Source organism: Salmo salar, chromosome 03 (genome assembly GCF_965601325.2).
Source record: "Salmo salar chromosome 03, fSalSal1, whole genome shotgun sequence".
Taxonomy (NCBI): Eukaryota; Metazoa; Chordata; class Actinopteri; order Salmoniformes; family Salmonidae; genus Salmo; species Salmo salar.
In genome coordinates, this window is record NC_138293.1 from 90728665 (window position 1) to 90755000 (window position 26336).

At 45.7% G+C, this 26336-nt stretch overlaps 1 protein-coding gene across 7 annotated transcripts in view; it reads right to left on the bottom strand.

The window, feature by feature from the left end:
- The window catches only part of LOC106594543 (BAH and coiled-coil domain-containing protein 1), a 252728-nt gene that overhangs the window by 82494 nt on the left and 143898 nt on the right, over window positions 1-26336 (bottom strand). For all 7 annotated transcript variants that reach the window (XM_045715699.2, XM_082972868.1, XM_082972866.1 and 4 more), the window contains 7 exons: window positions 23985-24345; window positions 17745-18731; window positions 13222-13391; window positions 12700-12836; window positions 11583-11696; window positions 2529-2649; window positions 370-634 (listed from right to left, as the gene is read on the bottom strand). In XM_045715699.2, coding sequence (XP_045571655.2) covers window positions 370-634; window positions 2529-2649; window positions 11583-11696; window positions 12700-12836; window positions 13222-13391; window positions 17745-18731; window positions 23985-24345 — 2155 coding nt within the window. The remainder of the gene's footprint in view (window positions 1-369; window positions 635-2528; window positions 2650-11582; window positions 11697-12699; window positions 12837-13221; window positions 13392-17744; window positions 18732-23984; window positions 24346-26336) is intronic.

A 26336-nucleotide genomic window follows, 5' to 3' on the forward strand; every position in this document is an offset into this window, starting at 1 on the left:
GTAGTGTTTCTCTCTATGGTAGTGTTTCTCTCTATGGTAGTGTTTCTCTATAGTACTGTTTCTCTCTATGGTAGTGTTTCTCTCTATGGTAGTGTTTCTCTATAGTAGTGTTTCTCTATGGTAGTGTTTCTCTCTATGGTAGTGTTTCTCTATAGTAGCCTACACATACAGAGCACACCAGTCAGTGCTCAGGTCAGTGCAGTATAAGGAATGTACTAAGTCTCCCAATACAGAAAAAAAGAGTGATTCCACCATCATATGACACAAATACCATGCCTAAATAACATCACTGTCCGTCACATAACTGAAACACAACATTGTGAGAAAACTCCAAAGGTTACAAATGAAATCAATCACCATGATTCTTACCTGTGTCACTCTGACCGCCGGACTCGTTGATGACTCGTCTGGACTCAGCCTTAGAGGTGGCCTGGCCTCGATGTCCATGGTGCTTGGGGGCGGAACTAGCCACAGAGGCCACCTCCTCCTTATCCTGTGGTCCCGCCCCCATCCCAGTCCTCTTCCCGCCCTGGGCCTTGTGCTGTCTGAGCTGCTGATGGGCCACGTCACGGGCCAGCTTAGAGCTGAGGACACCGTGGAGGACACTCTTTCTGCTGCTGCCCTGCACTTTTATCTATGAGAACAGAGAAAAGAGAGAAGAGAAAAAGAGGAGGACGGGCAGAGCGAGAACAGAAAGAGAAATAGAGAACAGAGAGAGAGAACGAGCAGAAAAAGAGAAATAGAAAGAGAGAGAAAGAGACTGTTACACCTCCGGACATAGCTCCCACACACAAACAGCCAGCGGGACAGAGCTCAGTTCAGCTCACAGACAGCCAGAGGGACAGAGCTCAGCTCAACACACAGACAGCCAGAGGGACAGAGCGCAGCTCAGCTCACAGACAGCCAGAGGGACAGAGCTCAGCTCAATATACAGACAGCCAGAGGGACAGAGCTCAGCTCAACACACAGACAGCCAGAGGGACAGAGCTCAGCTCAACACACAGACAGCCACAGGGACAGAGCTCAGTTCAGCTCACAAACAGCCAGAGGGACAGAGCTCAGTTCAGCTCACAGACAGCCAGAGGGACAGAGCTCAGTTCAGCTCACAGACTGCCAGAGGGACAGAGCTCAGTTCAGCTCACAGACTGCCAGAGGGACAGAGCTCAGTTCAGCTCACAGACTGCCAGAGGGACAGAACTCAGTTCAGCTCACAGACTGCCAGAGGGACAGAGCTCAGTTCAGCTCACAGAGCCAGAGAGACAGAGCTCAGTTCAGCTCACAGACAGCCAGAGAGACAGAGCTCAGTTCAGCTCACAAACAGCCAGAGGGACAGAGCTCAGTTCAGCTCACAAACAGCCAGAGGGACAGAGCTCAGTTCAGCTCACAAACAGCCAGAGGGACAGAGCTCAGTTCAGCTCACAAACAGCCAGAGGGACAGAGCTCAGTTCAGCTCACAGACATCCAGAGGGGCAGAGCTCAGTTCAGCTCACAGACAGCCAGAGAGACAGAGCTCAGTTCAGCTCACAGACAGCCAGAGGGACAGAGCTCAGTTCAGCTCACAGACAGCCAGAGAGACAGAGAGCTCAGTTCAGCTCACAGACAGCCAGAGGGACAGAGCTCAGTTCAGCTCACAGACAGCCAGAGGGACAGAGCTCAGTTCAGCTCACAGACAGCCAGAGAGACAGAGCTCAGTTCAGCTCACAGACAGCCAGAGAGACAGAGCTCAGTTCAGCTCACAGACAGCCAGAGGGACAGAGCTCAGTTCAGCTCACAGACAGCCAGAGAGACAGAGCTCAGTTCAGCTCACAGACAGCCAGAGAGACAGAGCTCAGTTCAGCTCACAGACAGCCAGAGAAACAGAGCTCAGTTCCGCTCACAAACAGCCAGAGGGACAGATGAAGATCCACAAATGAAAAATATATTAACATGGAGAGCTGGGGATTTGACTCTTTAGAGTTTAAAATTAAAAAATTAAAGTGTAAGTGTTTTGTACACACTTTGTTTCTTTTTTGTTGACACATTTCTAGTCATTAGAACCAGGGGAGGCTGGTGGAGGAGCGATAGGAAGACGGGCTGATTGTAATGGCTGAATGGAATATATGAAACGGCATCAAACATATGGAAATCACGTTTGACTCTGTTCCATTCATTCCATTCCAGCCATTACAATGAGCCCGTCCTCCTATCGCTCCTCCACCAGCCTCCCCTGGTTCTAATGACTAGAAATGTGTCAATAATAAAAAGAAACAAAGTGTGTACACAACACTCACACTTTAATTTAGCCTATAGGCTATCAGGGTAAACATAGATCACACAACATACAATATTTACATAACAACTAGCATAGTGGCTAACATAGCATACGGTATAACACAAAGGCAATCAGGCTAGCAGGCTACATAGCAGTATTGGTAGAATACTGTATGGAGGGCTCAGAGAAGTGTTCAGTAACTATAAAGGTTTTCTACAGAGTGGGTATCTGTTCTGGAGGGATAGAGGACAAAGAGATACAACTAAAGAACCCTGACCTCTGTCGCGCCGAGCCGCTCAAAGCCCCGATTGGACAGCTTCTTCTTCTTCCTCTGGGCGTCCCCGCCCCCTCCTCCCAGCAGGTCCTCGGGCGACAGGCCAAGTCCCGCCCCTAACGACCTGCCAGTCAAAACATGGGAGAGCATTCATTAGAGGAAGAAGAAGAGAGGTGGAATGAAAGAGAGGAAGACCAGAGGGGAAAGGAGGGGTTGAGTCACCTCTCTGTGGGTTGTTATAGCTGACGAACAGAAGAAGACAAAACCCCGGAGCCCTGTTCTCCCAAACCCCCAAACCGGCACGCTTGAAAAATTGGGATCTAACGGGGCGAACCTGGGATTGTTGGAGGCCAGTGTTGGATAAGAAGCCGGAACGCTTTATCAAGGGAGTTCCCCCTGGCCTATCCAAGCACAGAGTGACGCTTTGAAAGATACAGGGAATCACTGAATGGTCTGAAGGCACGTTCTGCATTTGTATGCGGCTTCTATTGTTCTGGCAGTTGAATATCATAGCTCTCCAGTTTCCATTTCCATATCAGTGGGGCTAGCAGCTCCTCTTCCCCTACAGAGTAGCAACATCACAGGGCTGGTTTAGAAGCAGAGTGAAAATGCCCTTGAATATCCCCCTGGAAACCTGCCCGGCGACCACACAGATGCGAGCCAGGCCGTACCCAAACAAAAGATGAACTTCCCCTCTCCTCCTACTGTGTGCACAGCCTTAGCCATGCCATCAGTCACGTCGACTGGGAGAGATAGCAGCGGCCTAATCAGGATTGTGGATCGCCTGCTAAAACCTTTCAGAGTTAAAAGGGAAATCTCTATTAGGCTGCACTGTAAGTCCTCTGATTACATCATTACACACAGGCTAGAATAGCACATGTGCGTGCATCCATGTGTGTCTGTAATATGTGGCAGGTAAAAATGTGTGTGTGTGTGCTCCCTAAAATGTGAGACACTGACTGAGCGTGTGTGTGTGTGTATGTGTGTGTGTGTGTGTGTGTGTGTTTATGTCTGTGTGTGTACGTGTGTGTGTGTGTGTTTATGTCTGTGTGTGTGTGTGTGTGTGTGTGTGTGTGTGTGTGTGTGTGTGTGTGTGTGTGTGTGTGTGTGTGTGTGTGTGTGTGTGTGTGTGTGTGTGTGTGTGTGTGTGTGTGTGTGTGTGTGTGTGCGCGCGCGCGTGTGAGTGTGTGCATGCGTGTGTGTGTGTGTGTGTGTGTGTGTGTGTGTGTGTGTGTGTGTGTGTACGTGTGCGTGCGTGCGTGCGTGTGTGAGTTATTGACAGGAGAATGGCAGTGGTGGCAGAAGTGTGAGCTGTCCCTGAGAGGCGGACCCCTTCGATCCCTTCCCTCCATCACACGCTGACAAACAATGTGACAGAGCCCCTTCCCTCAGAGGACTGGCAGGGTGAAGAAGCACTCAACCCCACACTGACTAATTAAACACAGTTGATTAGCAGCTCCTAGTTTGTACACACACACGCACACACAAACTCACACACACACTCACACACACACGCACCAACACACACATACACACTCACAGAGATAAACACACACACAAACACACAGACACGCACACACACACACACACAGACACACACACAGTCCAATCAGAACAGCCAGCACCACAAAAGTGCCCAAGCAATTCTACCAAAGGAAATTGGTTTTACATAGCCCTCCAACATAACACAACATTGGGACAATCTGTCCCTGTCTCACTGTGTCTCATTCAAAAACACCCACGTTCCGGTAGCTGCAGGCCAGTCATGGAGACATTACTGTAACTGGAGACCAGTCATGGAGACATTACTGTAACTGGAGACCAGTCATGGAGACATTACTGTAACTGGAGACCAGTCATGGAGACATTACTGTAACTGGAGACCAGTCATGGAGACATTACTGTAACTGCAGGCCAGTCATGGAGACATTACTGTAACTGGAGACCAGTCATGGAGACATTACTGTAACTGGAGACCAGTCATGGAGACATTACTGTAACTGGAGACCAGTCATGGAGACATTACTGTAACTGAAGACCAGTCATAGAGACATTACAGTAACTGGAGACCAGTCATGGAGACATTACTGTAACTGGAGACCAGTCATGGAGACATTACTGTAACTGGAGACCAGTCATGGAGACATTACTGTAACTGGAGACCAGTCATGGAGACATTACTGTAACTGAAGACCAGTCATAGAGACATTACAGTAACTGGAGACCAGTCATGGAGACATTACTGTAACTGGAGACCAGTCATGGAGACATTACTGTAACTGGAGACCAGTCATGGAGACATTACTGTAACTGGAGACCAGTCATGGAGACATTACTGTAACTGGAGACCAGTCATGGAGACATTACTGTAACTGGAGACCAGTCATGGAGACATTACTGTAACTGGAGACCAGTCATGGAGACATTACTGTAACTGGAGACCAGTCATGTAAACATTACTGTAACTGGAGACCAGTCATGGAGACATTACTGTAACTGGAGACCAGTCATGGAGACATTACTGTAACTGGAGGCCAGTCATGGAGACGTTCATGTAACTGGAGACCAGTCATGGAGACATTACTGTAACTGGAGACCAGTCATGGAGACATTACTGTAACTGGAGACCAGTCATGGAGACATTACTGTAACTGGAGACCAGTCATGGAGACATTACTGTAACTGGAGACCAGTCATGGAGACATTACTGTAAATGGAGTGCAGTCATTGGGACCTTACAGTAACTGGAGACCAGTCATGGAGGCATTACTTTAACTGGAGATCAGTCATGGAGACATTACTGTAACTGGAGACCAGCCATCGAGACATTACTGTAACTGGAGGCCAGTCGCGGAGACCTTACTGTAACTGGAGACCAGTCATAGAGACATTACTGTAACTGGAGGTCAGTCATGGAGACATTACTGTAACTGGAGGTCAGTCATGGAGACATTACTGTAACTGGAGGTCAGTCATGGAGACATTACTGTAACTGGAGACCAGTCTTGGAGACATTACTGTAACTGGAGACCAGTCACGGAGACATTACAGTAACTGGAGGCCAGTCATGGAGACATTACTGTAACTGGAGACCAGTCATGGAGACGTTACTGTAACTGAAGACCAGTCATGGAGACATTACTGTAACTGGAGACCAGTCATGGAGAAATTACTGTAACTGGAGACCAGTCATGGAGACATTACTGTAACTGGAGGTCAGTCATAGAGACATTACCGTAACTTGAAACCAGTCATGGAGACATTACTGTAACTGGAGACCAGTCATGGAGACATTACTGTAACTGGAGACCAGTCATGGAGACATTACTGTAACTGGAGACCAATAATGGAGACATTACTGTAACTGGAGACCAGTCATGGAGACATTACTGTAACTGGAGACCAGTCATGGAGACATTACTGTAACTGGAGACCAGTCACGGAGACATTACTGTAACTGGAGGTCAGTCATGGAGACATTACTGTAACTGGAGGTCAGTCATGGAGACATTACTGTAACTGGAGGTCAGTCATGGAGACATTACTGTAACTGGAGGTCAGTCATGGAGACATTACTGTAACTGGAGACCAGTCTTGGAGACATTACTGTAACTGGAGACCAGTCACGGAGACATTACAGTAACTGGAGGTCAGTCATGGAGACATTACTGTAACTGGAGGTCAGTCATGGAGACATTACTGTAACTGGAGGTCACTTATGGAGACATTACTGTAACTGGAGGTCAGTCATGGAGACATTACTGTAACTGGAGACCAATAATGGAGACATTACTGTAACTGGAGACCAGTCATGGAGACATTACTGTAACTGGAGACCAGTCATGGAGACCTTACTGTAACTGGAGGCCAGTTATGGAGACATTACTGTAACTGGAGGCCAGTCATGGAGACAGTACTGTAACTGGAGACCAGTCATGGAGACATTACTGTAACTGGAGACCAGTCATGGAGACATTACTGTAACTGGAGGCCAGTCATGGAGACATTACTGTAACTGGAGGCCAGTCATGGAGACATTACTGTAACTGGAGACCAGTCATGGAGACATTACTGTAACTGGAGACCAGTCATGGAGACATTACTGTAACTGGAGACCAATAATGGAGACATTACTGTAACTGGAGACCAGTCATGGAGACATTACTGTAACTGGAGACCAGTCATGGAGACCTTACTGTAACTGGAGGCCAGTCATGGAGACATTACTGTAACTGGAGGCCAGTCATGGAGACATTACTGTAACTGGAGACCAGTCATGGAGACATTACTGTAACTGGAGACCAATAATGGAGACATTACTGTAACTGGAGACCAGTCATGGAGACATTACTGTAACTGGAGACCAGTCATGGAGACATTACTGTAACTGGAGACCAGTCATGGAGACCTTACTGTAACTGGAGGCCAGTCATAGAGACATTACTGTAACTTGAAACCAGTCATGGAGACATTACTGTAACTGGAGGTCAGTCATGGAGACATTACTGTAACTGGAGGTCAGTCATGGAGACATTACTGTAACTGGAGGTCAGTCATGGAGACATTACTGTAACTGGAGGTCAGTCATAGAGACATTACTGTAACTTGAAACCAGTCATGGAGACATTACTGTAACTGGAGACCAGTCATGGAGGCATTACTTTAACTGGAGATCAGTCATGGAGGCATTACTGTAACTGGAGACCTGTCATGGAGACATTACTGTAACTGGAGACCAATAATGGAGACATTACTGTAACTGGAGACCAGTCATGGAGACATTACTGTAACTGGAGACCAGTCATGGAGACATTACTGTAACTGGAGACCAATAATGGAGACATTACTGTAACTGGAGGCCAGTCATGTAAACATTACTGTAACTGGAGGTCAGTCATGGAGACGTTACGGTAACTGGAGGCCAGTCATGGAGACATTACTGTAACTGGAGGTCAGTCATGGAGACATTACTGTAACTGGAGGCCAGTCATGGAGACATTACTGTAACTGGAGGCCAGTCATGGAGACATTACTGTAACTGGAGGTCAGTCATGGAGACATTACTGTAACTGGAGGTCAGTCATGGAGTCATTACTGTAACTGGAGACCAGTGATGGAGACATTACTGTAACTGGAGGTCAGTCATAGAGACATTACTGTAACTTGAAACCAGTCATTGAGACATTACTGTAACTGGAGACCAGTCATGGAGACCTTACTGTAACTGGAGGCCAGTCATGGAGACATTACTGTAACTGGAGGCCAGTCATGGAGACACTACTGTAACTGGAGACCAGTCATGGAGACATTACTGTAACTGGAGACCAATAATGGAGACATTACTGTAACTGGAGACCAGTCATGGAGACATTACTGTAACTGGAGACCAGTCATGGAGACATTACTGTAACTGGAGACCAGTCATGGAGACCTTACTGTAACTGGAGGCCAGTCATGGAGACATTACTGTAACTGGAGGGCAGTCATGGAGACATTACTGTAACTGGAGACCAGTCATGGAGACATTACTGTAACTGGAGACCAGTCATGAAGACATTACTGTAACTAGAGACCAGTCATGGAGAACTTACTGTAAATGGAGTGCAGTCATTGGGACCTTACAGTAACTGGAGACCAGTCATGGAGGCATTACTTTAACTGGAGACCAGTCATGGAGACATTACTGTAACTGGAGACCAGTCATGGAAACATTACTGTAACTGGAGACCAGTCATGGAGACATTACTGTAACTGGAGGTCAGTCATGGAGACATTACTGTAACTGGAGGTCAGTCATAGAGACATTACTGTAACTTGAAACCAGTCATGGAGACATTACTGTAACTGGAGGTCAGTCATGGAGACATTACTGTAACTGGAGGTCAGTCATGGAGACATTACTGTAACTGGAGGTCAGTCATAGAGACATTACTGTAACTTGAAACCAGTCATTGAGACATTACTGTAACTTGAAACCTGTCATGGAGACATTACTGTAACTGGAGGTCAGTCATGGAGGCATTACTGTAACTGGAGACCAGTCATGGAGACATTACTGTAACTGGAGACCAATAATGGAGACATTACTGTAACTGGAGAACAGTCATGGAGACATTACTGTAACTGGAGACCAGTCATGGAGACATTACTGTAACTGGAGACCAATAATGGAGACATTACTGTAACTGGAGGCCAGTCATGTAAACATTACTGTAACTGGAGGTCAGTCATGGAGACGTTACGGTAACTGGAGGCCAGTCATGGAGACATTACTGTAACTGGAGGTCAGTCATGGAGACATTACTGTAACTGGAGGCCAGTCATGGAGACATTACTGTAACTGGAGGTCAGTCATAGAGACATTACTGTAACTTGAAACCAGTCATTGAGACATTACTGTAACTTGAAACCAGTCATGGAGACATTACTGTAACTGGAGGTCAGTCATAGAGACATTACTGTAACTTGAAACCAGTCATGGAGACATTACTGTAACTGGAGACCAGTCATGGAGGCATTACTTTAACTGGAGATCAGTCATGGAGGCATTACTGTAACTGGAGACCAGTCATGGAGACATTACTGTAACTGGAGACCAATAATGGAGACATTACTGTAACTGGAGACCAGTCATGGAGACATTACTGTAACTGGAGACCAGTCATGGAGACATTACTGTAACTGGAGACCAATAATGGAGACATTACTGTAACTGGAGGCCAGTCATGTAAACATTACTGTAACTGGAGGCCAGTCATGGAGACATTACGGTAACTGGAGGCCAGTCATGGAGACATTACTGTAACTGGAGGTCAGTCATGGAGACATTACTGTAACTGGAGGCCAGTCATGGAGACATTACTGTAACTGGAGGCCAGTCATGGAGACATTACTGTAACTGGAGACCAGTCATAGAGACATTACTGTAACTGGAGGCCAGTCATGGAGACATTACTGTAACTGGAGGTCAGTCATGGAGACATTACTGTAACTGGAGGTCAGTCATGGAGACATTACTGTAACTGGAGGCCAGTCATGGAGACATTACTGTAACTGGAGGTCAGTCATGGAGACATTACTGTAACTGGAGGCCAGTCATGGAGACATTACTGTAACTGGAGGCCAGTCAATGAGACATTACTGTAACTGGAGGCCAGTCATGGAGACATTACTGTAACTGGAGGCCAGTCATGCTCCTCCATCTCCCTCTCTCCCCCCTCCATCTCCCTCTCCACCCTCCCTCCATCTTCCCATCCCTTCATCCATCCTTCCATCTCCCCCTCCCTCCATCCATCCCTTCGCTGTAGGCCCTGCCGCCTACCGCCCTTTAATTTCTGGTGTCACTGTCACAGGGCATCAGTGTCCCTGTGCGGCCCTGGCTGGGCGAGGGGTGGGGGAGGACTGGAGGGGAGAATGTGAGGGAAGGGGGCAGGGGTACACAGGCGGAACGACAGTAGAGTTGACATCGCAGTGGGAGAGCTGGGAGCACTGTGGAACGCTGCCCAGAAATGGGAGGGAGGGAATAGAATTGTTGGCTGCTCTGGGGTGGCACTAAGCCCCTCCAAGGCTTCCATATGGACATTGATGACAGCACTAATTGAAAATTGACAACACAGAGACACACACACACACACACACACACACACACACAGATGTACACACATGTGAGTAGACGCAACACACACACACATGGATGCACACACAGATGTATACATGTACACACAAGCACACAAACACATGTATGCACACACACACAGGCGCACACACACACACACACACTCCAATCTGGATACCAACAATGAGCATTTACACACCGACATAGCAAAATAAAGATATGGGCGGCTGATGTTTGTGGGAACCATTTTAGTTTCTGTGTTTCCCTGGGATGAGCAATAACACCCACATCCAGATTAATTATTAATATTCATGTATTATTCATATTTTATTTCAGAATTTGGATAACAATTATGAGCTACCCACTGATTTATTAAAAACTAAAAAATATGTTTTACTTGAGAAGACGGGATTGGTCTGATGCCCAAAAAGAAAGGAAATTCACATGAGCCCCACTAGGCCTCCTCTACCGATGCTCTACCAAGGTTTTCCAGCATCACAAGGCCTCCTCCACCCATGCTCTACCAAGGTTTTCCAGCATCACAAGGCCTCCTCCACCCATGCTCTACCAAGGTTTTCCAGCATCACAAGGCCTCCTCCACCCATGCTCTACCAAGGTTTTCCAGCATCACAAGGCCTCCTCCACCCATGCTCTACCAAGGTTTTCCAGCATCACAAGGCCTCCTCCACCCATGCTCTACCAAGGTTTTCCAGCACAACAAGGCCTCATCCACCCATGCTCTACCAAGGTTTTCTAGCATCACAAGGCCTCCTCCACCCATGCTCTACCAAGGTTTTCCAGCACCACAAGGCCTCCTCCACCCATGCTCTTCCAAGGTTTTCCAGCACCACAAGGCCTCCTCCACCCATGCTCTACCGAGGTTTTCCTGCCCCCCAGCCCTCCTGGCCCCTCTCTTTCCCACCAGCCCTGCTGGTACCTAGCTGGCCCACAGTAATGCCATTCAGGTTTTAAATTAGCTGGGCGGAAACTGGCTGAGACACATGGCCTGAGGAATACAATGGAACGCAGTCACACAGAGGCACTCACAGACAGTATGTGGACGGACACAACACACACAACCATACATATGCATGTACAGAACACACACACTACACACACACACTACACAGATGACATCTTGAAATGAATGCATACACTTAAAACATCCACACGCTCAAACAGGGTAAGGAAGGAGGCGCCCACACAAACACACACACACACACACCACCGATGTGGATTAAACTGTAATACAATTTAGTCTCTGTGCTGATTAGGTTAAGATTAGGTTAAACTAGACTTCCTTGAAGGGGTCAGCTGGGTTCTCCCATTTCCTGTTGATGGCATGAGTCTCCTGGATTGCAGTGATATGTAAGAGGCTTATCAGTGTGTTCAGGCTATGGCCAGGCAGAGAGGGAGATGAGCCTTACAACACACACACTCACTTGACTTTTCTCTGGGTCTCAGAGGAGGAGCCTGGGCCAGCGGCGGGGGTTGATTTACGTTTCCTGGGCCGCCCCGGTCCTCTACGAGCAGGGCTGCGAGGTGTTTCCTCCTTCCTGTAGACACACACACACTCATGAGAACACTAAGATACTGTATGTGAGCACAGGACCAGATAAACTGGAGAAGGAAGGAGGGAATCCTTCAGGAGATAGAAAGGGAGTGTGTTGTCATGGCTTCAGTTTGTTTTGTGGGCTGCTTTTAGAAATCAGTTAAAGGAGCGATTAGGAGACTAGGAAAGAATCACAACATGAGACTAGGAGGTAGTCATGGGTAAAGGAGAGTTTGATTTCATTAAATGTTTTATCAAGATAAGGATTTGATCCCAAAGGATATCACATGAGAGTTAAAACACTTATTTTCAAAGAGGTGATAGGTAATGTATAGAGATAATGTATGGGAGGATAGTGAAGGACATGCTGAAGGATAATGTATAGGAGGACAGTAAAGGAGATGTTGAAGGATAATGTATAGGAGGATAGTAAAGGAGATGTTGAAGGATAATGTATAGGAGGATAGTAAAGGACATGGTGAAGGATAATGTATAGGAGGACAGTAAAGGAGATGTTGAAGGATAATGTATAGGAGGATAGTAAAGGACATGGTGGAGGATAATGTATAGGAGGATAGTAAAGGACATGGTGGAGGATAATGTATAGGAGGATAGTAAAGGACATGGTGAAGGATAATGTATAGGAGGATAGTAAAGGACATGGTGAAGGATAATGTATAGGAGGATAGTAAAGGAGACGTTGAAGGATAATGTATAGGAGGATAGTAAAGGACATGGTGGAGGATAATGTATAGGAGGATAGTAAAGGACATGGTGGAGGATAATGTATAGGAGGATAGTAAAGGACATGGTGAAGGATAATGTATAGGAGGATAGTAAAGGACATGGTGAAGGATAATGTATAGGAGGATATTAAAGGACATGGTGAAGGATAATGTATAGGAGGATAGTAAATTACATGGTGAAGGATAATGTATAGGAGGATAGTAAAGGACATGGTGAAGGATAATGTATAGGATGATAGTAAAGGACATGTTGTATCTTACTGGTGGTCATGCTTCCTCTGTAGCTTGGCTAACTCCCTCTGTTTCTCTTTGTAGCGCCTCTGGAGCTCTGCCAGCTTCACCCGCATGGCCAACTCCGGACCCTCCATCCTCTCCATGGTGCCCTTGGCCGGGCATGCCTGAATGTTCACAATACTAATCAATCAATCAGGTGTATTTTATGAAGCCATTTTTCCATCATTAGTTGTCACAAAGTGCTTTCAGATACCCAGCCTTAAACCCCAAAGAGCAAGCAATGCAGATGTAGAAGCATGATGACATCATGATGGATACGAAAGTCTTGGTAGCAATTAATAATAACAAAAAAAAAATCTAAGTGTTTAGAAATGCTTCATAAATGATTATAAATGCTTTTAAAGGCTTATACATGCTATTAAACTAACAGTCTAAAATCAGAGTGTACACTTAACCATTTAAAATTCCTTGTAATGTATTTGTTGAATGTACAGCATTCTGTTCTAATGGTACATAGAACATCAGGACACAGTATAAGTTGTACTCTACCGGTTCGTGGCGAGGTGTCCAGCTGCATTTCCTGCGCAGGTTGAGGGTCTTGCGGGCCGGGTAGTGCAGCCCGGCGCCCTCCCCGCTACCCTCCTGGGCACCCAGCTCCAAGGCACGGGCTGCTGCCAGGGTGGCAAGACTCTGGAGGTCAAAGATCAACATCTCCTCTCCTGTGGGCCGAAACACAGACTCGGTCAAGGAAAACAAGCTGTGATAATGACAGACATGGTCATTCAGCGTTAGATGTTACGTGTCATTCTAGTATTTTTATTTTCTTATCTTATTTTTATTTGAATCCCATCTAGGGTGTGATCCTGTGCAGCACACCTTTATCTGTAACACTTTACTTGGATAGTTCATCTGTAGATGCTCTACAAATGTAATGTTGAGATGCTGCTGAAAGGCTGAAGACATGCTGTTGAGATGCTGCTGAAAGGCTGAAGACATGCTGTTGCGATGCTGCTGAAAGGCTGAAGACATGCTGTTGAGATGCTGCTGAAAGGCTGAAGACATGCTGTTGAGATGCTGCTGAAAGGCTGAAGACATGCTGTTGAGATGATGTAATGCTGATAGTCTACTGATGTTTGTTCGTTGAACATCTGCAGATGGACTGCAGATACTTTCTTGTTGAAAGTCAATGGACATGCAGTTGACATGCTACATAAGGTCTATCCAACAGGGCTCGGGTCAGTTTCATTTCAAGTCTAATAAATTAATAAAATAAACCAAATTCTAATTCCAATTCCACAGTATCCTGTGGTACTACCTGACCGTCTGGTCCAGGGTTTCACCATGCAGTATAGACATCTACAGTACTGTACTGTAGGTCTGTGGTACTACCTGACCGTCTGGTCCAGGGTTTCACCACGCAGTATAGACATCTACAGTACTGTACTGTAGGTCTGTGGTACTACCTGACCGTCTGGTCCAGGGTTTCACCATGCAGTATAGACATCTACAGTACTGTACTGTAGGTCTGTGGTACTACCTGACCGTCTGGTCCAGGGTTTCACCACGCAGTATAGACATCTACAGTACTGTACTGTAGGTCTGTGGTACTACCTGACCGTCTGGTCCAGGGTTTCACCACGCAGTATAGACATCTACAGTACTGTACTGTAGGTCTGTGGTACTACCTGAATGTCTGGTCCAGGGTTTCACCACGCAGTATAGACATCTACAGTACTGTACTGTAGGTCTGTGGTACTACCTGACCGTCTGGTCCAGGGTTTCACCACGCAGTATAGACATCTACAGTACTGTACTGTAGGTCTGTGGTACTACCTGACCGTCTTAGCAACTCCTCAGAGCCTGCGATGACATCACACAGCCAAAACAACAACACTCTAAAAATCACTTGATGATGTCCTTTTTATAGTCGCCATCTTTTGGGACCAGTTAAATACATAAGGAAGATGGGGTAAACACAAAACATCCTTTTGCATGAACACGGAAAAAAAACGAAACGCGACTGCGGCGCTTTGAAACCGAGGAAGCTTTTAAAGGCACTTTAAAACAATGGGTTGTAATTACTGAGGCAATGCTCCAGGGTCCCAACAACATCCACTGCTTTTGTGATTACCCACACACTTGTGTGTGTACTTACACGAATGTGCGCACGTGAGTGTGTGTGTGTGTATTTTACAGAGGCAGAGGGTGAGCAGAGCAGGAGAGAGAGAGACAGAGAGAGAGAGAGAGAGAGAGAGAGAGAGAGAGAGAGAGAGAGAGAGAGAGAGAGAGAGTATTGTAGCAGAGGTCTGTACTGTAACAAAGGTCTGTATAGTAACAGGGCTCTGTATTGTAACAAAGGTCTGTATTGTAACAAAGGTCTGTATTGTAACAGGGCTCTGTATTGTAACAAAGGTCTGTATTATAAAGGGGCTCTGTATTGTAACAAAGGTATGTATTGTAACAGAGGTATGTATTGTAACAGAGGTATGTACTGTAACAAGGTATGTATTGTAACAGAGGTCTTTATTGTAAAAGAGGTCTACGTCTGTATTGTAACAGAGGTCTGTTTGTAACAGAGGTATGTATTGTAACAGAGGTCTAGGTCTATTGTAAAAGAGGTCTAGGTATGTATTGTAACAGAGGTCTGTATTGTAACAGAGGTCTAGGTAGGTATTGTAACAGAGGTCTAGGTCTGTATTGTAAAAGAGGTCTAGGTATGTATTGTAACAGAGGTCTGTATTGTAACAGAGGTATAGGTCTGTATTGTAACAGAGGTCTGTATTGTAACAGAGGTCTAGGTCTGTATTGTAACAGAGGTCTAGGTCTGTATTGTAACAGAGGTCTGTATTGTAAAAGAGGTCTAGGTCTGTATTGTAACAGAGGTATATATTGTAACAGAGGTCTAGGTCTGTATTGTAACAGAGGTCTAGGTCTGTATTGTAACAGAGGTCTAGGTCTGTATTGTAACAGAGGTATATATTGTAACAGAGGTCTAGGTCTGTATTGTAACAGAGGTCTGTATTGTAACAGAGGTCTAGGTCTGTATTGTAACAGAGGTCTGTATTGTAACAGAGGTCTAGGTCTGTATTGTAACAGAGGTATATATTGTAACAGAGGTCTAGGTCTGTATTGTAACAGAGGTATGTATTGTAACAGAGGTATGTATTGCAACAGAGGTCTAGGTCTGTATTGTAACAGAGGTATGTATTGTAACAGAGGTCTAGTTCTATATTGTAACAGAGTTCTGTATTGTAACAAGGTCTAGGTCTGTATTGTAACAGAGGTCTAGTTCTGTATTGTAACAGAGGTCTTTATTGTAACAGAGGTCTGTATTGTAACAGAGGTATATATTGTAACAGAGGTCCAGGTCTGTATTGTAACAAGGTCTAGGTCTGTATTGTAACAGAGGTCTAGGTCTGTATTGTAACAGAGGTATATATTGTAACAGAGGTCTAGTTCTGTATTGTAACAGAGGTCTGTATTGTAACAGAGGTCTGTATTGTAACAGAGGTATATATTGTAACAGAGGTCCAGGTCTGTATTGTAACAAGGTCTAGGTCTGTATTGTAAAAGAGGTCTAGGTCTGTATTGTATCAGAGGTATATATTGTAACAGAGGTCTAGGTCTGTATTGTAACAGAGGTCTAGGTCTGTATTGTAACAGAGATATATATTGTAACAGAGGTCTAGGTCTGTATTGTAACAGAGGTCTGTATTGTAACAGAGGTCTAGGTCTGTATTGTAACAGAGGTCTGTATTGTAACAGAGGTCTAGGTCTGTATTGTAACAGAGGTCTGTATTGTAACAGAGGTATATATTGTAACAGAGGTCTAGGTCTGTATTGTAACAGAGGTATGTATTGTAACAGAGGTATGTATTGTAACAGAGGTCTAGGTCTGTATTGTAACAGAGGTATGTATTGTAACAGAGGTCTAGTTCTATATTGTAACAGAGTTCTGTATTGTAACAAGGTCTAGGTCTGTATTGTAACAGAGGTCTAGTTCTGTATTGTAACAGAGGTCTGTATTGTAACAGAGGTCTGTATTGTAACAGAGGTATATATTGTAACAGAGGTCCAGGTCTGTATTGTAACAAGGTCTAGGTCTGTATTGTAACAGAGGTATATATTGTAACAGAGGTCTAGGTCTGTATTGTAACAGAGGTATGTATTGCAACAGAGGTATGTATTGTAACAGAGGTCTAGGTCTGTATTGTAACAGAGGTCTGTATTGTAACAGAGGTCTGTATTGTAACAGAGGTCTAGGTCTGTATTGTAACAGAGGTCTAGGTCTGTATTGTAACAGAGGTATGTATTGTAACAGAGGTATATATTGTAACAGAGGTGTAGGTCTGTATTGTAACAGAGGTATGTATTGTAACAGAGGTATATATTGTAACAGAGGTCTAGGTCTGTATTGTAACAGAGGTATGTATTGTAACAGAGGTCTAGGTCTGTATTGTAACAGAGGTCTGTATTGTAACAGAGGTCTAGGTCTGTATTGTAACAGAGGTATGTATTGTAACAGAGGTCTAGGTCTATATTGTAACAGATGTCTGTATTGTAACAAGGTCTAGGTCTGTATTGTAACAGAGGTCTAGTTCTGTATTATAACAGAGGTCTGTATTGTAACAGAGGTCTGTATTGTAACAGAGGTCTAGGTCTGTATTGTAACAAGGTCTAGGTCGGTATTGTAACAGAGGTATAGGTCTGTATTGTAACAGAGGTCTGTATTGTAACAGAGGTATGTCATTAGAGGAGTCTTCTAGGAAGCCTGCTACTGCTCGTAGAGAGAGATCTCTGGGGGAGACTTGGAAGGATACACCAGAGGCTCACAGGTGGGGAAAGAGTTTGGAGGATTATCAAGTATTTTATCTGTAATGTCTTTTTCGTTATGTGTCGGACCCCAGTAAGACTAGCTGTCGCCATGTCGTCGGCTAATGGGGATCCTAATAACTAAATAAAAACCTGAAGGATTCCAGCTTTAAGTGACATCACCCTAGCGGCTGGTTGAAATGACCTCATTGGTTTCTGATTGTCATTTATGTCTGTCTGTCTGTCTGTATCTCTCTCACCTTGGCTGTCTCCTGTGTTGTGTCGGTGCTGTTGGAGCTCCAGGTCAGCCAGCTCGCTGAGCAGCTCCATGCCGTGGTGGGGGTGGCTGGGGCAGGGATGGGTGTCACAGGCCTGGGGCTGGAGGGTGCTGGAGGCCAGCATGGGAAACGGAGGGACGTCAGCGCAGAAGGCTGCAGCGATCAGCAGCTCTAGGCTCCAGTAACTAGGCACAATGGGTTTCAGGGAGGGGGAGAGGGTGATGATAGACTGGCTGGGGCACGGAGAGGGAGAGGAGGGGGAGAGGGTGATGATAGACTGGCTGGGGCACGGAGAGGGAGAGGAGGGGGAGAGGCACACCAACTCTACTGAGTGGTTGTCATCATTAGGAGTACTCTCCTCCTCCTGCTCCTCCTCTCCTCCCTCCTCTTCCACCTCAGTATGTGCCTCCTGGTGGGGCTGGGCAGGGCAGGGAGGGTCCAAGTCGATGATGATGGAGCCCTGCTCTGGCTCCTCCTGTTCTCCTGCCACCTCCTGCTGCTGTCTTCTCTCCACGTTGCACTTTTCCTCCTCCTGCTCCTCCAGGGTGGAGGTGGGGTCAGCTCTGTGGTTCTCCTCCTCAGAGAGGGGGATGGGGATGGGACAGGAGGCGGTTTCACACAGTTCCGCAGCAGGACACACTGACACCTCCTCCTCCTGCTCCTCCCTATGCTCCTGATCTGGAGGTCCACAGCTGCCTGCTGCTACTCCGGCTTCCACCTCCTCTCTCTGCACCTCCTCTTCCTTTTGCCCCTCCTCTTTCTCCTCCACTTCCTGGTGTGGGAGGGGCCTCACCACGGCTTGACACTCTAGCTCCGCCCCCAGGCTGGAGAGAGGCTGGGGAGCATTCTCAGCAGGCTCCGCCTGGACCGCCTCCAGGTCGGCTGGCTCGGCCAATTGGACAAGGTGGGGGGATGTGCCGCTCCTGTAACCCATGGCGATGGCAGGGTAGGTGTATCCAGGAGGCAAGTCTATAAAAACATAGGAAAAAGAAAAGGGAGGCAGGTTTAAAAGAGGAATAAGTAAAAAAGCTGTACAACAAAGGGCAAAAACATTCCTAAAAAGCCAGATGATTGTCCCTACGACTCTTTTTCTCTTTCTCTCTCTCTCTCTCTCTCTCGCTCTCTCTCTCCCTCTCTCTCCTGTGAAGTGATGTCAGAGGCTTTTCAAAAGGCCTAACCCTGAGGACCCGCCCTGAATAGAACTCACTCCAGGGTCATGAGAGGGTAGAGAGGCACAGGAAGAGGAAATTACGTAGGTTGCACTGCGCCTTGATCTCACAACACACAGGAAGGGGAGTGAACCGTGTGTGTGTGTGTATACATGTGTGAACGTGTTATTCAGCATAGGTGTGTGTGCTAGCTTGCTATTTGAAGTGTAGAAGGAGGTTTCGTTTATCAAAGGCGGCATGCAACTTTTATATCTTCTGGCGTGGAATGGCATAGCAAGGCAGTTAGCGAGGCGTTAATGGTGATGAAGAGGGTGTGGGCCTGGGGGGGCGGAGCCTCCAAGGCTCTGAGCGAGGTGTTTCTCCGTCATTACCGAGGTGACAGTGCTGAGAGAGAGACCAGCCGGGCCGGCAGCCATTTTATTTGTTTACTTCTCCAGCTCAGAGCTGCTTTATGTGTCAATCCCAGGGCTCACCAGCAAACCCCAGCCACCCACACACGATGCGTCACAAATGGCACCCTATTCTTTATTGAGCGCACTACTTCTGACCAGGGCCAATAGGGCTAGGGAATAGGGTGACATTTGGGAACCAGGCGCAGTCAAGAGCCATAGAGGCAGAATAATATCATTAAGGACCACATAGGCTTGAGGCTGTGGCAGTTGCTGGAGGATGATTTGTAGTGTATGTCCTCTGTTGCTGGATGATGATTTGTAGTGTATGTCCTCTGTTGCTGGATGATGATTTGTAGTCCTCTGTTGCTGGATGATGATTTGTAGTGCTATGTCCTCTGTTGCTGGATGATGAATTGTAGTGTATGTCCTCTGTTGCTGGATGATGATTTGTAGTGCTATGTCCTCTGTTGCTGGATGATGATTTGTAGTGTATGTCCTCTGTTGCTGGATGATGATTTGTTGTGCTATGTCCTCTGTTGCTGGATGATGATTTGTAGTGTATGTCCTCTGTTGCTGGATGATGATTTGTAGTGTATGTCCTCTGTTGCTGGATGATGATTTGTGGTGATATGTCCTCTGTTGCTGGATGATGATTTGTGGTGCCATGTCCTCTGTTGCTGGATGATTATTTGTGGTGCCATGTCCTCTGTTGCTGGATGATGATTTGTAGTGTATGTCCTCTGTTGCTGGATGATGATTTGTAGTGTATATCCTCTGTTGCTGGATGATGATTTGTAGTGCTATGTCCTCTGTTGCTGGATGATTATTTGTAGTGCTATGTCCTCTGTTCCTGGATGATGATTTGTAGTGTACAGTGGGGGAAGAAAGTATTTGAAGCCCCTGCTGATTTTGTACGTTTGCCCACTGATAAAGAAAGGATCAGTCTATAATTTTAATGGTAGGTTTATTTGAACAGTGAGAGACAGAATAACAACACAAATATCCAGAAAAACGCATGTCAGAAATGTTATAAATTGATTCGCATTTTAACCTCTCTAGGCTAGGCGGGACGAATTCGTCCCACCTACGTAACAGCCACTGCTATCCTGTGGCGCGATTTTCAAAACCTTAAAAATCCTATTACTTCAATTTCTCAAACATATGACTATTTTACAGCCATTTAAAGACAAGACTCTCGTTAATCTAACCACACTGTCCGATTTCAAAAAGGCTTTACAACGAAAGCAAAACATTAGATTATGTCAGCAGAGTACCAAGCCAGAAATAATCAGACACCCATTTTTCAAGCCAGCATATAATGTCACCAAAACCCAGAAGACAGCTAAATGCAGCACTCACCTTTGATGATCTTCATCAGATGACAACCCTAGGACATTATGTTATACAATACATGCATGTTTTGTTCAATCAAGTTCATATTTATATCAAAAACCAGCTTTTTAGATTAGCATGTGACGTTCAGAACTAGCATACCCCCCGCAAACTTCCGGGGAATTCGCTAACATTTTACTAAATTACTCACGATAAACGTTCACAAAAAGCATAACAATTATTTTAAGAATTATAGATACAGACCTCCTCTATGCACTCGATATGTCCGATTTTAAAATAGCTTTTTGGTGAAAGCACATTTTGCAATATTCTAAGTACATAGCCCAGGCATCACGGGCTCGCTATTTAGACACCCGGCAAGTTTAGCACTCACCATAATCATATTTACTATTATAAAAGTTTCATTACCTTTTGTTGTCTTCGTCAGAATACACACCCAGGACTGCTACTTCAATAACAAATGTTGGTTTGGTCCAAAATAATCCATCGTTATATCCGAATAGCGGCGTTTTGTTCGTGCGTTCCAGACACTATCCGAAATAGTAAAGAAGTGTCACGCGCATGGCGCAATTCGTGACAATAAAATTCTAAGTATTCCATTACCGTACTTCGAAGCATGTCAACCGCTGTTTAAAATCAATTTTTACGACATTTTTCTCGTAGAAAAGCGATAATATTCCGACAGGGAATCTCCTTTTCGGCAAACAGAGGAAAAAATCCCAAAGGCGGGGGCGGTCGGGGTCACGCGCATAAGCCAGTGTCCCTTGATCGGCCACTTGAGAAAGGCGATAATGTGTTTCAGCCTGGGGCTGGAATGACGACATTCTGTTTTTTCCCGGGCTCTGAGCGCCTATGGACGACGTGGGAAGTGTCACGTTAGAGCAGAGATCCTTAGTAAATGATAGAGATGGAAAAGAAGTTCAACAAATGGTCAGACAGGCCACTTCCTGTAAAGGAATCTCTCAGGTTTTGACCTGCCATTTGAGTTCTGTTATATTCACAGACACCATTCAAACAGTTTTAGAAAATGTAGGGTGTTTTCTATCCATATGTAATAAGTATATGCATATTTTAGTTACTGGGTAGGAGTGGTAACCAGATTAAATCGGGTATGTTTTTTATCCAGCCGTGTCAATGCTGCCCCCTAGCCCTAACAGGTTAATGAGGGAAATAAGTATTTGACCCCTCTCAATCAGAAAGATTTCTGGCTCCCAGGTGTCTTTTATACAGGTAATGAGCTGAGATTAGGAGCACACTCTTAAAGGGAGTGCTCCTAACCGCAGCTTGTTACCTATCAACAAGACACCTGTCCACAGAAGCAATCAATCAATCAGATTCCAAACTCTCCACCATGGCCAAGATCAAAGAGCTCTCCAAGGATGTCAGGGACAAGATTGTAGACCTACACAAGGTTGGAATGGGCTACAAGACCATCGCCAAGCAGCTTGGTGAGAAGGTGACAACAGTTGGTGCGATTATTCGCAAATGGAAGAAACACAAAAGAACTGTCAATATCCCTCAGCCTGGGGCTCCATGCAAAATCTCACCTTGTGGGGTTGCAATGATCATGAGAACGGTGAGGAATCAGCCCAGAACTACAAGGGAGGATCTTGTCAATGATCTCAAGGCAGCTGGGATCATAGTCACCAAGAAAACAATTGGTAACACACTACGCCGCGAAGGACTGAAATCCTGCAGTGCCCGCAAGGTCCCCCTGCTCAAGAATACATATACATGCCCGTCTGAAGTTTGCCAATGAACATCTGAATGACTCAGAGGACAACTGGTGAAAGTGTTGTGGTCTGATGAGACCAAAATGGAGCTCTTTGGCATCAACTCAACTCGCCGTGTTTGGAGGAGGAGGAATGCTGCCTATGACCCCAAGAACACCATCTCCACCGTCAAACATGGAGGTGGAAACATTATGCTCTGGGGTGTTTTTCTGCTAAGGGGACAGGACAACTTCACCGCATCAAAGGGACGATGGACGGGGCCATGTACCGTCAAATCTTGGGTGAGAACATCCTTCCCTCAGCCAGGGCATTGAAAATGGGTCGTGGATGGGTATTCCAGCATGACAATGACCCAAAACACACGGCCAAGGCAACAAAGGAGTGGCTCAAGAAGAAGCACATTAAGGTCCTGGAGTGGCCTAGCCAGTCTCCAGACCTTAATCCCATAGAAAATCTGTGGAGGGAGCTGAAGGTTCGAGTTGCCAAACGTCAGCCTCGAAACCTTAATGACTTGAAGAAGATCTGCAAAAAGGAGTATGACAAAATCTCTCCTGAGATGTGTGCAAACCTGGTGGCCAACTACAAGAAACGTCTGACCTCTGTGATTGCCAACAAGGGTTTTGCCACCAAGTACTAAGTCATGTTTTGCAGAGGGGTCAAATACTTATTTCCCTCATTAAAATGCTAATCATTTTATAACATTTTTGACATGCGTTTTTCTGGATTTTTTTGTTGTTATTCTGTCTCTCACTGTTCAAATAAACCTACCATTAAAATTATAGACTGATCATTTCTTTGTAAGTGGGCAAACATACAAAATCAGCAGGGGATCAAATACTTTTTTCCCCTACTGTATGTCCTCTGTTGCTGGATGATGATTTGTAGTGCTATGTCCTCTGTTGCTGGATGAAGATTTGTAGTGCTATGTCCTCTGTTGCTGGATGATGATTTGTGGTGCCATGTCCTCTGTTGCTGGATGATGATTTGTGGTGCCATGTCCTCTGTTGCTGTGTCAGACCTATCAGTCATTTACAGTTTTCACAGATAGACTTTGCAGGCCAGGGTTGTTAGCGTAGAACCCTTGACAGCTGAATGAGCTGTGTGTCTCTAACTATCTTGCATATCCCTCTTAACAGTCTATTGTCATCATAGATATTTCTCATATGACCCTCAGAGAGCTTCTAACACATCACTTAGGCTGTGCTTACACAGGCAGCCCAATTCTGATCTGATGTGAAAAGATCTGATGTGATTGGTTAAAAGATCAATTAATGGAAATAATATCAGAATTGGGCTGCCTGTGTAAACGCAACCTAAGTGAAATGTTAGTGTGAATATTGGAATGTAACCTGGGGATGCGTCCCAATAGTTTCTCCAATATCCTGAAGAGAGCACCTGTTCACTTCTCCCACAAATGTAAAACCATTGGGTTGGTGGAGGCATGAGCTAGTGGGAATTTTTCTTATACCCGTCATTACCTTTCAAATCAGTGAAGGGAATTGAACAAGTGCACACTTTGGGAGGAAGGAGAGAAAATTGGGACATAGAGTGGATGGACAATGTGAGTTCCCTTACCAGGCTCCAGGGATTGTGGGTAATCCTGCGGGGGCTGTCCCTCTCCTATCTTGTCCTGGGACTCCGCCCCTTTTGGCAGCTGTGGGGGGGCGGGACTGATGGCCGGAGACCGAGGGGCGGCGGCTGCCGGGCTAGGGGCGGGGCAGGGGGTGGATGGGGTGCTCTTAGGGTGGGGGTGCAGGGAGGGGGACTGGGACTGGCAGCAGGGGGACAGGTGAGCAGTGCAGGCCCCCGGGGTGGGGGTGTTTCTGTTGGAGGAGCGGTTGTGGTAGGAGGAGTAGGGTTTGGAAGGTTTAGAACCTGCTGGCTCAGAGAGCAGCTCCTCCAGCTCCACTGAAGGCTCCTCTGGTCTCTTCTGCACCTACCCACAGAGGGAAAAAAACACAGAAACAACACCACATAGAACATATAGCAGGTGATTTATGTGTGAACAGAATGATCCATTTACATGGGATTTTACTGTACGTGGCTCTGTCAATGTTGACAGTTCTCAAAGTCCCTTTGGATAAAAGTGTCAACATTGACTGACATATTAAATGATGTAGCCCATTGCAGGACTCAAACCCACAACCCTGGTGTTGGCAGCACTAGTCCTTAACCACTGATCCATTGGAGTAAACCATGCACAACTCCCACAATGAGACTGAATGGAGCGATAGCCTAAAGTAGAGCACCCCATAATAACCAAAGACAAGCCCTAGAGAACATGGCCTACACTCTTAGGAAAAAGGGTTCCAAAAGGGTTCTTTCGGCTGTTCCCATAGGAGAACCCTATTTGGTTCCAGGTAGAACTCTTTTGGGTTCCATGTAGAACCTTCTAGGGAAAGGGTTCTACATGGAACCAAAAGGGTTCTACCTGAAACCAAAAAGTGTTCTTCGAAGGGTTCTCTCATGGGGACAGCCAAAGATTCTAGATAGCACCTTTTTTTCTATGAGTGTAGTGTCTACATTCTAGATGATGTAGCCAAATCTTGAGCAATCTGCTGATTGACCAAGAGGCTTCATCAGTATTGGTATTGTGTGTGAAAGGTTGTAAAATCCAGGTAACTTTCCTAAAATGCCCTGCTTTTCCAGGAATCCTGGTTGGAGGAATCATGGATTTCCTCCTTATTTCGTGGTAATTCATCTATGCATAGTCACTTTAACTCTACCTACGTGTACATATTACCTCAATTAGCCCGAATAACTGGTGCCCCCTTACACTCTGTACCGGTACCACCTGTATATAGCCCCGCTATTGTTATTTTCACTGTCATTTTACTTATCTATTGTTTACCTAAAACCTATTTTTTACTTCAAAATTGCACTGTTGGTTAGGGCTTGTAAGTAAGCATGGTTAGGGCTTGTAAGTAAGCATGGTTAGGGCTTGTAAGTAAGCATGGTTAGGGCTTGTAAGTAAGCATGGTTAGGGCTTGTATGTAAGCATGGTTAGGGCTTGTAAGTAAGCATGGTTAGGGCTTGTAAGTAAGCATGGTTAGGGCTTGTAAGTAAGCATGGTTAGGGCTTGTAAGTAAGCAAGGTTAGGGCTTGTATGTAAGCATGGATAGGGCTTGTAAGTAAGCATGGTTAGGGCTTGTATGTAAGCATGGTTAGGCCTTGTAAGTAAGCATGGTTAGGGCTTGTATGTAAGCATGGTTAGGGCTTGTAAGTAAGCATGGTTAGGGCTTGTAAGTAAGCATGGTTAGGCCTTGTAAGTAAGCATGGTTAGGGCTTGTATGTAAGCATGGTTAGGGCTTGTAAGTAAGCATGGTTAGGGCTTGTATGTAAGCATGGTTAGGGCTTGTAAGTAAGCATGGTTAGGGCTTGTATGTAAGCATGGTTAGGCCTTGTAAGTAAGCATGGTTAGGGCTTGTAAGTAAGCATGGTTAGGGCTTGTAAGTAAGCATGGTTAGGGCTTGTAAGTAAGCATGGTTAGGGCTTGTAGGTAACCATGGTTAGGGCTTGTAAGTAAGCATGGTTAGGGCTTGTAAGTAAGCATGGTTAGGGCTTGTAAGTAAGCATGGTTAGGGCTTGTAAGTAAGCATGGTTAGGGCTTGTAAGTAAGCATGGTTAGGGCTTGTATGTAAGCATGGTTAGGGCTTGTAAGTAAGCATGGTTAGGGCTTGTATGTAAGCATGGTTAGGCCTTGTAAGTAAGCATGGTTAGGGCTTGTAAGTAAGCATGGTTAGGGCTTGTAAGTAAGCATGGTTAGGGCTTGTAAGTAAGCATGGTTAGGGCTTGTATGTAAGCATGGTTAGGGCTTGTAAGTAAGCATGGTTAGGGCTTGTAAGTAAGCATGGTTAGGGCTTGTAAGTAAGCATGGTTAGGGCTTGTAAGTAAGCATGGTTAGGGCTTGTAAGTAAGCATGGTTAG